Raw genomic sequence first — 12,548 nt, 5'->3', positions numbered from 1 at the left:
GTAGCACATATTGTGTATCCTACACACACATTCAAACACACTTCGTTTCTATCTTTCCCTCATTCAGCTCTCCCTCTCTCTCCCTCTCTCTCTCTCTCTCTCTCCCCCCTGCTGTGTCCCTGACTCCCATGCTGCATTCAAGCTCCCCCCACAAGGCGGGGCCACGGTGGAAACTTACAAATACACCCCCCCTTCACCACTGGAGTGTATCTGCTCCACAGTGATGCACGTTGATGGACCTGCCGTTCGTTTTCAGCTCTAGTTCCATATGGACTTTGCCTTGAAGATCCTCGACGCGTCATAGTTTTAATTTAAATTTTTTTTTTTATTATATAAATCATAACCATGTTGAAGAATAATGGTAAGAAAACAGCCGTGTGCCTGCTCAGCACGGCAGCTCTCTCCCTGCTGCTGCTGCTCCTGGTGGCCGTGCACCAGCGGGTCCACCGGGTGGATGAGGGCACGCGCGGCGAGGGTCCGGAGTCGGGAGATGCTGCGGCCAAAACGGAGGAGCTGGACGCTGCGGCGAAGAAAGGATTCTCGGCGTACTTCAGCAAACTGAGCCGCGGGCGCAGGGAAGCGGAGAAACCCGCGGGGTCACCGCTCTCCTCCGCCGAGCCCCCTCGGGTGGAGGACATCAGCGCGAATGACATCTTCATCGCGGTGAAGACCACCAAGAAGTTCCACCAGTCCAGGCTGAACCTGCTGCTGGACACCTGGATCTCCAGGAACATGCAACAGGTAGATTCCGAACTTTAACTTTCTCATGTGTTCGTTGAAGTGCGGTGCATCACCAGTCCACTGCACGCCCACACTCACCCATGATGACACAGTGACGCAGCCGCTGTAAACTCTTCCAAATGTCTCTCTGCTCTGTCACTTTCTGTTCTCCTCTGAGTGATGTCCCTGAGAACGAGGCCTGGGAGCTCTGTGAGGACTCCCCTCTCTTTCAGCCCTCTCCCCCCTTCTCACTCCCCGCTCTCTCTTTCATCCCCTCTCCTCTCTGGGTGTCCCAGTCAATGCCCTCGGTGCAATGGATGCTTCATAGTACCGGGGTTTAGCCAGCTGTCCCCCTTCCAGGTCTAACAAAGCGTCTCTCTCTGATGGGGTGGGTGGGTGGGTGGGGGGAGAAAAGCCTTTTCCCCAAACCCCTTGTCTCCCCTCTCCTCATGGGAACGTGGGAGCTGAGCCTGAGCCGGGCTTGTGCCGGAGCGATGGGAACACGGGGGTCTTTTGTGAGACAGAAGGGGGTGCATATGCGTCTGGTTGTTCCGATGAGTACGTACATGAGAACCGCACCTCTCAAAGCGGGCGCGTGAAAGGTTCCGAGGCGGTCACATGAATGGTCTGCTGCCCATAGATTTGTCAAACGCTTTAGTTCCACTTCTTTTTATCTACATCCGTGCTGGAAATCCTGGGGAAAACGTTGGAGTCTTGTCATCTCAGTCTTGTCATCTCATAAAAGGGGGGAGAAAAAAAACGCTTCAGGGTTGGAACTGTAATATCTTTGTAGACAAGTAGATCTGGGACTGATTTGTTCACTTCAAAGTGCGAAAAAGAGGCCCCCCTGAAATGATCAAAATCTGTCTGGACCAGGGGTGTCAAACTCCTTTTGGTTCAGGGCCAAGTGGGCCGGACGAGTCCAATCGTGACATAATAATCTATGAATAACAAAAAGTCATACGTTTGTTTGCCAAGAAGTACAAATATATCAGATAAATCTTCATATCTGAAAATTTTGCAAAACATGTTTTGAACCTGAAGTGTTTGTATATTATCTTTTATTCCAAAATTCATCAAGTGGGCCAGATTGAAACCCCACGCGGGCCGTTTTGTGGCCCATGGGCCGTATGTTTGACACCCCATGATTTAAACGTTAGTCATGGATTAACCAAAATTAGCAAAAACCGACGATATTAGTGATAGACGCAACCAAGAAGGTAAGAAATATCTCTATAAATAGCCAAGTTGTTCGTATTATAAGTATTGATTAAAACAAGGCGGAGTTAGTATAAATAGCCAAGTTGTTCGTAAGTATTGATTAAAACAAGGCGGAGTTAAACAATAATCAATAGTTTAACAGCTTCAGCCAAAACATATGTTAAAGGTATAAACACCTTCCATTGGCCAGACCTTTAACTCTGCGGCCAATAGCAAGCATGCGATTATTGAATATTCAAACACAGCTTCGTCAATAATAAATGCGTTTGCTACACCAGACTCTCCTCACCGGCTTAAACTGCGACCCGAATGATGGACAATTAGTTGTAATCACTGCCGCGGATGCTGGTAGTTAACCCATCCCTGACAGATTTACCAGCAGCTGGGCTTACGAGTCAGGCAGCTGGTGGACAGGACAGACGGAGCAGCACAATGCAGGAGGGAGTTTCTGGAGGAAGGCTGCCAGGTTGTGGGTAGACGCAGAACAAAGGACAGGGCTTTAATGCCAGCCATATGATGCTCAGTTCTCAGCGTGTGCATATGGCCATCCTCCGTGTTCAGGTTTGATTCCCACGCTCAGCTGAGGAACATCTGTTCAGTGAGGAGACTTAAAGGGCACACGTTACAGTAATGATGAAAAAAAGAAAGGCCTTTTTTTCCTTTTCTTTTTTTTTTCTTCTTTTTTTTAACAGCATGCATATATGTGTATATATGTGCTTATATTTATACACACATATATACACCTATATGTATATATGTGCTTATATTTATACACACATGTATGTGCTTATATTTATACACACATGTATGTGCTTATATTTATACACACATATATACACATATATGTGTGTATAAATATATATGTATATATCTTTATACAAATATATACATAAATATTTGTATGTATGCTTATACAGTATATATTCACACATATACATAAATATGTGCATATATGCTTATACTTAAACACATATATACATAAATTCATATATACATGCTTATATTACACACATATAAATACACCCATATATATAAATAAATGAGAGATCCACATATGCATTTAAACATAAACAAACTTAAAAATAATAAAAAAAAGTCTAATACATTGTAACAGATTCTAATATTACGCCATTAACAGCTAAACGTTATCGTTAAATTGGCGATTGTTACACACTATACTAAAATCTTTGCACAAAATAAGCGGAAATGTAATTGTTGATCACTTTTTTTTTTCTAATGTCAAAAGTCTGTAGAAGACACATGGACATTAAAAGCTTGTAATTAAATGCTAAGCTAAAACAGAAGCTAAATGGACTAAATGTGCTGATGAGAGAAAGTGTTGGAAACAATAGGAAACGGTGGAGCCTGGGTGGAGGTGGACGCAGCAGCCTGATGCCCTTCCTTCCGGCAGCGCTGGAGTCAGTCAGCCAGGCACCACGTCCAGCTCCATGCCAGCCGAGCCTTCCTGTGGTCAAAAGTGCAGCCTGTCTCTTCCTCACCCCCCTCCCCTCCCCTCTCTCCTCACCCTGTCGCCTTTCACCTCTTATCTCTGCCTCACATGACCTAACTATTTTCCCTTTCATGTTTTTTTTTAAGGTGGTATGAATCATTATTCCATGAAAGTAACAGTTCTTTTATGTTTCAGTTAAGGAAACAAAGAGTGAAAGAAAAAGAAAAAAAAAACCCGTCCCCTCGGGAGATTTCTCCTTGAGTTAACTCCTGCAGCTGTATGCAAATGCAGGCAAACATATTTAGGATTTACCCAGTGGAGACTTTTACCCAGCATGAAAACTTGCAGCATTGTTCCATTCAAGGGCTTGTGTATGGCCAAGAGGGGGGGAGGATGCATAAAGATAAAGAGGACAAAGAGAAGGAGGTGTGGGTGGCCACACACGGTAACTGATTCAGTAATCAGCAGTGAAATTCCACCCCCTCCTCACCTCCCCTCCCCTCCCTCTCTCTGTCTCTCTGCTGTGGCGTGGCAGCTGCCTGTCTGATTAGTCTGTCTATTCAACAGGCCCTTTTTTAACCAAACAGTAAAGCTGCTGCCACCCTTCCTAAAACAAATACAGGGAACAAAGCGTTTGCACCAGGCAGCATCTGCACACAGTTTGTCACATAAACTGTTGCTGCGGAGGAAAAAGCAACGTGATGAAAAAAAAAAGAAAAAAAAAAGACTTATTGTTCCATTCTGCAGTCTGCTCAGAGACATGCAGATCACAAGTTGCGGGGCAGCAGACCGGAAAGAACGTGAGACGCATATGATGAACAGAACAAAAGATCAAAATGGCCGACTTCTGGCGACGTGAAAGGAAGACATGTCCTCAAAATGCACTTTGGCTTCTATAGAACTAACGCACAGCCAGAAAGTTTGGTTTTAGTCGGAAAAACCGTGTTCGTGGGTTCTACAGTAGGGGGCGCTGTAGAGACTTTTTTAACAAAGCACTAGCGTAAAGTGGTCAAACAATGTTTGACTTCTGTCGCAGGTTAAACGGGCGTCAAACTAATTTTGCTTTTAGATGTCGAGCGGGTCGGACCTGTACAATCGTAACATAATTCCCTATAAATAACAAAAAGTTTGTCTTTTTCCCCTTTGTTTTCATGCAAAAAAGTACATTAGATCTTTATATATAATGAAATATAATTTTACAAAATATTTCCCGAACATGAAGTCTTTGTATATTTTCACTTTTTTAAAAATTCATCAAGCGGGCCGGTTTTGGCCCGGGCGCCGTATGTTTGACACCCCTGGTTTAAAATCTGTTCAGTTCAGACCCAGGTGAATTATTATATAGTTATTATAATTTCCCTCAATTCTAAGATGCTAATGTAGTTAGCCCACAATAGACAATCAAATGGAACGGTCTGTGCCTGAGCCCTCTGGGAGGATGTTGTGACGTGTTGCACAAGCCAGTGAGTTATAATGACTTGCACGGCACCACGACCGGACGTGTAAAGACACGTGGCTGGGATCAGGCAGCCTGATGTTGGGCAGGTGCGGCCACACCTGAGCCGAAGAGTAAACAAGACCACTGGCGGTTAGCAAGACCCGGCAGCGGCGGTCTTTTCATTATCTCCATTCACCGGTTTGCACCTGCTCAGAGCGAGGAGCCTAATCTCCCGGCGTTGTAAATGCCTGTTATGACTGTCTGCTACAGTTAACAAGTGTCTGCGGTCTCCACACTTACCTTTGAACCTGTTGCTCAAACAGGGGCGCGGACAAAGAATGCTAACTTTTTCCCGCTACTTTTTTTTTTTTTTTTTTTTAGCTGTGTTTGTTGTGCTGAAGGGAGGCAGCAGGTCCGGCCAAGCACAGGGCTCAACCCTGGGAATGGGCCACATGAATGTGGGGTGTGAACAGTTTGCTTGCTCCTTTGTTCTATGTCTGGGATGCTTCAGGGAGGCTGAAGTGTTGCCATGGAGAGAGTGAAACGCTGCACAAAGGCCCTTTATTAGAGCATGGGGTTGTTTAACTGGCCGTGTTTTCCACTGCATAAAGAACGCGTCGATTGATGCTAATCACTCTCGACTACTCCGAAGGAGGAAGCAGGACCGGGTTATCTCCTGGCTTCACGTTATCAATCCGTACTCAGTGTATAGGATGCAGGATGGATAGGATGGACATGTAGGACGCCTGCTTTTGGTTGAGCGAGAGTCAAGTTTTTTGGGGATATGGGATGTGGGCCTCTTCTGTGGGCAAGTTCTGATATCAAGACAACCAGTGGTTGACAAGTGACACAGTGTGGCCGACTTTGGGTTGCATGGAGCAAACAGCAATCTGCACCGCTCAATGGCATATGTGGGCCACATGACAGTTTCATATGTCCTAGAAGTGGGCCACAAATGTTTCGTGAAAAACGGGCTCCTGATTCCTAAAACTGGTTTTATTTTGAAAATGTGTAACTTAGAAACTGAGACGGAGTTTTCATGTTGACTGACCTGTCGTGTTCTCTCTGTGTCCTCAGACCTACATCTTCACGGATGGAGAAGACGAGGAGCTGAAGAAGAAAATCGGTACGTTCGATAACGAAGGGGATTTCATCTGGGGCACAAAGAAGTCATTATTTTATTTTTGTTTTTGTTTTTTTTTAAAAAGGATGAGAAAAATCATATTCCCAAGAACATAAAAAACTCTTTCATGACTCCCCTGCCCCCGGCCTTTCATCTAAAAAGAGACTTTATTAATGATATAAACTCAATTTGTTTTATGTTTCCACAGGAAGTCATGCCATCAACACCAACTGTTCTGCAGCTCACAGCCGACAAGCGCTGTCCTGTAAGATGGCAGTGGAGTACGACAAGTTCATAGAGTCGGGCAAAAAGTGAGTATTCGCAAAACAATTGAAGCATTTGCGTTAGTTAGCCTCATCTGAGCTAGGCTAAGCATCACTTGGAGTCAAATAAAAATTGCTAAAAAAAGCCAAAAACCTTTGTTGAAAAGACATTTTCTAGTTAGCCAGGTAGCTAGCTAGCATTTGTTTGTCCGCTACTGTTGTTTGTTAGTGGTTCAAAGGACTTTTCCTAAGCTAACAACCCGCGTCTGCTTTCCATACGGTGCACTGGGTTTTCAAAAATGACCTACTGCATATCTGTAAAATCTTTTTTCTCTCTTAATGCTACCCTCAGATGGTTCTGTCACGTGGACGATGACAACTATGTAAACGTTCGGACTCTGGTGAAGCTCCTGTCTCAGTACCAACATACCCAGGACATGTACATCGGCAAACCCAGTTTGGACCGGCCCATAGAGGCCACGGAAAGATTGGGTGACAATAAAATGGTATGTCAAAGTTTTTTTTTTACAAATATCAACATCGTTGATACTTTGTTGCTTGTCAGCTGGACACGTTATATTGATGAAACTTCCTGTTTCCTGTTTAAGAAATCCGTCAATTTCTGGTTTGCTACCGGCGGAGCTGGCTTCTGTGTTAGCAGGGGCCTGGCACTGAAGATGAGCCCATGGGCCAGGTGAGGTCACATGAGTTTTTAAGGACTATATGATAGTAGATATAATACTAGAATATAATTAAGATTAAATAGTCAGTTAGAACTGTTTCAGTTCATGTGTAACCAGCTGATGCAGTCGTTATGGCTAATATTAGCACGTGTTAGCACAGAGTCTGAGAAGCTTAAATGCTAATACTGCATGTATTTTGTTTCAATTGAACTTTACAGACATTTGACTTAAATGCTAAGAATTTTCTAAATGTAAATGTAAATCATGTACCTAAAGTTCATACTGTGTTTTTTTTAAATAAGCAAAAATGAAATGTTAGCAAGTAGTAGCCATAAAGGCTAACATAGTATATAGCGAAGAATATAAAAAAGAGAAACAATTTTTAATTTTTGTTGTTTTGTTTTCTACAGCGGTGGCCATTTTATGAACACCGCAGAAAAAATCCGTCTGCCCGACGACTGCACCATCGGTTACATCATCGAGTCAGTTCTGGGAGTTCCTCTGACACGCAGTAACCTGTTCCACTCCCACCTGGAGAACCTGCAGCAGGTGTCGAGGACGGAGATCCACAAACAGGTGAGAAACTGCGGGAAACGGCCTTAATTACAGACTGGAATCATATCCGAATCCACGAGAGGCTGCGTTGTACTGCCCGTGTTTATGGTTCCAAATTTTCTTTCAGGTCACACTCAGTTATGGGATGTTTGAAAACAAGAGTAACATCATCAATCTGAAAGGGGCTTTTTCTGTGGAGGAGGACACATCCAGGTGAGACACCCCATTTGAACTTCCCACATCCTGGATCGAGAAACAAATTAAATCACACTGGTCCTCAAAGCTAACCTTTGACCTTCTCTGTCTTCTGCAGGTTCAAGTCTGTGCACTGTCTCCTGTACCCAGACACCCCGTGGTGTCCCCCTCAGGTTGCCTTCTAGGGCGACTGCTCCTTTCTCATCCTCGTCCCCGTCACGTCTCGGTATCTGAAAGACGTGAAGGGACCAGTGTTTGGTATTAGACCGTGCGGCTACTGTTGCTGCAGTGGTGCGCGGTCTCTAATAGTTTTACTGGGCTGCTGTGCGGCCCGTCTCGGGACTATTTCTTCCTGTCGGGATCCGGGGAGCTTCCCTCAGTGTCTGTGAGGACTCCTGGTCCCGGACAGGAAGTAGCTTTCAGCGTCGACCTTTTGCAGGCAATCATTTGAGCTTTCGTCGATGTGTATGTTGCTTGTAAATGTATCTGCAATTCTCATAGAATGTATTTGTCGAAATAATCCAGCCTCGTTGCCAGCTTTTACACTAACATTTCTCCGCGTTTCGGTTTGAAGACGTGTTCCACATATCCAGGTTTTTAGGTTTTGTCGTGTATATTTGCTTATTTTTCGGGATTTTTATTTTTATTATTGTTCTGCCGATGACTCCGGACAAATTCTCGAGCATGAAGATTTTTTTTTGTGTGTGTGTTTTTAAGTTTACAGTGTTATTTTATCTCCCTGTCTGAGCTGGCAGTGGGCAGATGTCCAAAAGCATCCTACGGTGACCTAATCTGAGGTTTATCGGGACAAAGCACTTTTGATATGATTTTTTTTTTTTTTTGAAGATTTGGGACCAAGCTAAGAAATAATTCACCCCTGGTTCATTCGTATTTAAAAAAAAACACTCCTTGCATTTGTAACAATCAGGGGAGAAAAAAAACAAGGAGTTGATTTGGGGGTGCAATCATTCTTTAATAATCTTTGATTTTATTTTTTTTAAATATAATATTGCACAGCTGGATTTCAAATGAGAGCTGATGTTTACTCCTGGGAAGACGCTAACCTCTCAAGCTTCAACAGAGTTTTAAGACTACGCACTCACAGACCCCAAAAAGCAAAGACGTCCACATGAAACCCGAAACTATCCCTTGGCCAACATGCAACCATTCCATGCCCACATCTGGTATTCAGACCATAGTTGTCTCCAAACTCCATATCAAAAATGTCTGGGCCATAATATGGTCGATCGACAGGCTAAGAGGTTTGATTCCGAATTAGCCTAGCTTTAGCTTACATCCTCGTTACTATACTACGAATGTCAGCTGCAGCTAAAAGCTGGGTTAAACCCTTCTGAATACCACGTGTGGGCCACTCGAGACCAAATGTGGTACGCCAAATACTTCCAGTACGTTGTTGTACGCGGGCCAAGGAAAGTAGCGGTGAACTCATGTCTAACCTAAGTGGGCCAGATGGATTTGCTGAGTGGGTGTGTATCTGAATAATAGTCATTAAAAAAAAAAAGAAAAGAAATAATAACAAAGATGTTCTTCACTGAACTGTGCCGGTACTGTTGCTGTCTGTGAGGTAGAACCTTCCCAGGAACAACATCGGTGCTTCCACATGGAGCTGTTTGTTTTCCCTCCGTGTCGTTTCTCGCCCATATTGGGTGTCGCTGTACATCTGGATTACAGTATTGTGTACTGTGGCTTTTGTTTAGACAAGTAGTTACTGTACAAGTTTAGAATGTAATTACTCCCTCCTCTGTCCCCCCCCCCCCCCCCTCTCCCCCCCCCCCCCTCTCCCTCCGCTCTCTCTTCCATCCCCTCTTTCTCTCCCTCATATTGTGGTTTACATGTGCTTTTAATGACCTGGAAATGATTGTTGTAATGCTTTGAACTGTATGACTGAACAGCTGAGGTTTATTCTCCAGTATCTGGAGGGTTCACACAGTTCACCCACAATTAATGGCTTCTCAGGGATTATGAGCTTGCTCTGTCCGTCGCACGGGGACCCACAGTGGGACCTTCAAGACTTTAAATAAAAGTGCATAACCACTGGGAAACGTAACACCTGCGTCTGTGTGTTGGTTTTTTTTGTATTCTAACACTTTCTATACACAAGAAATGTCTGGAAACTTTCTTATAAAGCAAGTGGGTCAAACATATGGCCCGTGGACCAAAACCGATCCGCTTGGGGATTCAATCCGGCCCACTTGATGAATTTTGAAAACCAAAAAAAAAGTGTTTTGTAAAATTATATTTCATTAAATACATAAGTTTTATCTAATGTACTTTATGCATGGAAACAAAAAGGAAAATGACTGACTTTTTTGCTATTCTACGTACATTACAGTGCAGTTGTCAGATTTGACTAGGTGGCGTTTTGCAGAGTCATTGTAGATCACAAAAAAAAAGTGTTTTGTAAAATTATATTTCATTAAATACATAAGTTTTATCTAATGTACTTTTTTATCTAATGGCGTTTTGCAGAGTCATTGTAGATCATACCAAACACTAAAAGACAAAGTACAGTCTGGAGCAGCTAATATAGTGCAATAAAGTTAATCATTAAGTAGATGTGACCTGGCTCAACACATCTGCTGGCTCAACCAATAGCTGATGTATTCTGGAACCTGTGATTAGGGCTAGACAGAACTATAAATCTTAGTTAGTTAGCTGGCAGAGGTGCCGTGTACACGCAGGGAAAGATGACATCACTCTCCCCTGATACTTTGAACCACGTGTTTGCCAACTTTCACAACCCCAGGGTGGCACTGACACCATCACTCCTGACAGACACCAGACCCAAGTGGTCTCTCAGCAGAATGAGGTAACTGACCAAGAGGAAGTGCTTGGTTATACTGTACAGGAATACGCTGGCAAAGACACAACCTTCACTATAGTCCTGGTACAGAAAATGATTTAAATGACAAAAATAAAAAATAAAAGCATCAGGGACTACCAACAACTCTCCTCCACTCTGACTTCCAGAGGAGGTATCCCTCTGGGTGCTGTTGTAGGCCCTATTCTAATTACACAAAGACGCCATAAACAAATTAACCTATGATACGACACTAGGTTGTGATGCGTGACTAGACGACTATGACCAAATTTGACAGCGCTCTCCATAAACATTGTACCGTTACCAATGGGAAGAACAAAAAAAAACAACAACTAAGGAACAGTTTCTGTCCCAGGGCTGTTGTCCCACTGGTCCACTCCCACAGTGTTTTCATCACAACAGTTCTACATGCACAAACCCTTCTTTTCTGTTGCACCGTCACTTCATGGTCTACCGCACATGTCAAACTCAAGGCCCGGGGGCCAAATGGGGCCCGCCAAGTCATTTTGTGTGGCCCGTGGGAGGTTAAAAAAGGCCTTAAAATAAAGTCCACACTGCAAAGTTGCAGTCGGTCCTTTAAGGGGAACTGTATTGCTGATGTGGCCCACTAGTGAAAATGAGTTTGACATCCTTGGTCTACACCGGCTCTTTAACATCATTTCCTGTTTTCTTTTGATGATTGATGTGTGCCTTCAGTCCAAGAGGAGCTAATTAAAATCAAGAGTTCAAATCTACCATTCTCTAGGGGCGCAGTGTGACTGTAATTCCTGCAGGTCTGACACAGCAGCACCATCAGCGACTTCATTCAAGGAGACACATTTCGTAGAATGACATCCTCGCCACAAAACCATAATCACAGATTTGCCTTCCAGTAAAGAACAGTGGGAAAAAGCTACAGTGTTTTATGTGTTTAAGGCTTCTGCTCAAACAGACACCAGTAATCCGATCCGGCTTTTCCTCTATCCGTGTTGACTCATGAAAGGTTTCCACTAAATCTGTACAGAACTTGTTAAATCATTCCTTCTGTAAAAATGAAAAACAATAGAGGAAGCCTTTTTTTTTCAGTTGCCTTTGTCACTTTCGGCGTAGATCAGCTTTTTCGCTCCGCGAGAGGGGAACAAAAGGAAGAGACGGATTTGCCCATGGGTAACCCTGGGAAAAAAAGCACAAGGATTAAGTACGAAAGTCCTGTATCATTAAAGGGACAAGCCGTGGATGTGCAAACAGTAATCGGATCAACAGCAGGTTGATCTTTTTCCACGAGCAAGGAATAACAACAAATCATGAAAGAGTTATTTTCCTCTGGGTGTTGTCCAAAGTCTGGCCCACTGACCGGCCATGGCACTTGGTTGTTACCTTGAAATGTTCACAAATGTATCACTCATATTTTCACTACTTTATATCAAATGTTTTTAACAGGTGCTTTATTGCAGTATAAGTATAAGTGTGTTTTGACAGCATTTCGGAAAACCTATGTTTAGCTAATTCTCTAGCTAACTAATATATTTATTTAGCTAATTTTGTCGTCAAAATGTTTTGCTAAACAGTTCAGGTGACCTGATAACCTAGGTTTTTCTGAAGGTAGTTACATTGCTATATATTTTTTTTAACGTTTTTAAGGCTGTGCCTTTATGGGTAAAAGGATATATGACAGTGATAATCAACTGGCGGCCCGTGGGCCAAATCTGGACCACCAAACCGTTCAATCCGGCCCATGACTGGATTCCAAAATAAACATTAAAAAAAAATATATTATACAAAACTGTGATTTTTTTTGGTCATTGTATTTGAGTGTCCGGCCCGCATGGTGTCTGTCCAGAAAATGTCTTGCTGTGGTCATTTTATTTGAGTGTCCGGCCCACATGGTGTCTGTCCAGAAAATGTCTTGCCCTCCGACAAATACAGTTGGGGAGCCCTGGTATAAAACTACTATTGTGAGTAGAGCAGCAGAGTCTATCTGAAGGCTGAGAGTCAAAGAACTCCCTCAGCTTGTTTGTAAAACCTCAGACATACCACAGTGTCACATAAATGAACAGGCCGGATGAATGACGGTTCCTA

At 43.4% G+C, this 12,548-nt stretch overlaps 1 protein-coding gene across 1 annotated transcript; it reads left to right on the top strand.

Moving 5' to 3' along the window:
• Positions 1-200: 200 nt before the first annotated feature.
• Positions 201-9,716, top strand: lfng (LFNG O-fucosylpeptide 3-beta-N-acetylglucosaminyltransferase). The gene is made up of 8 exons (XM_008329262.3): positions 201-741; positions 5,907-5,955; positions 6,161-6,263; positions 6,568-6,721; positions 6,824-6,909; positions 7,309-7,474; positions 7,581-7,666; positions 7,767-9,716. Exons 1-8 carry the CDS (start codon positions 346-348, stop codon positions 7,831-7,833), a joined length of 1,107 nt encoding a protein of 368 aa, XP_008327484.1. The 5' UTR covers positions 201-345; the 3' UTR covers positions 7,834-9,716.
• The last annotated feature ends 2,832 nt before the right edge of the window (positions 9,717-12,548 follow it).

The sequence above is a fragment of the Cynoglossus semilaevis genome, chromosome 17 (assembly GCF_000523025.1).
Source record: "Cynoglossus semilaevis isolate Cse_v1.0 chromosome 17, Cse_v1.0, whole genome shotgun sequence".
NCBI classification, from domain to species: Eukaryota; Metazoa; Chordata; class Actinopteri; order Pleuronectiformes; family Cynoglossidae; genus Cynoglossus; species Cynoglossus semilaevis.
This window is presented reverse-complemented; position numbering and strand designations above follow the sequence as displayed.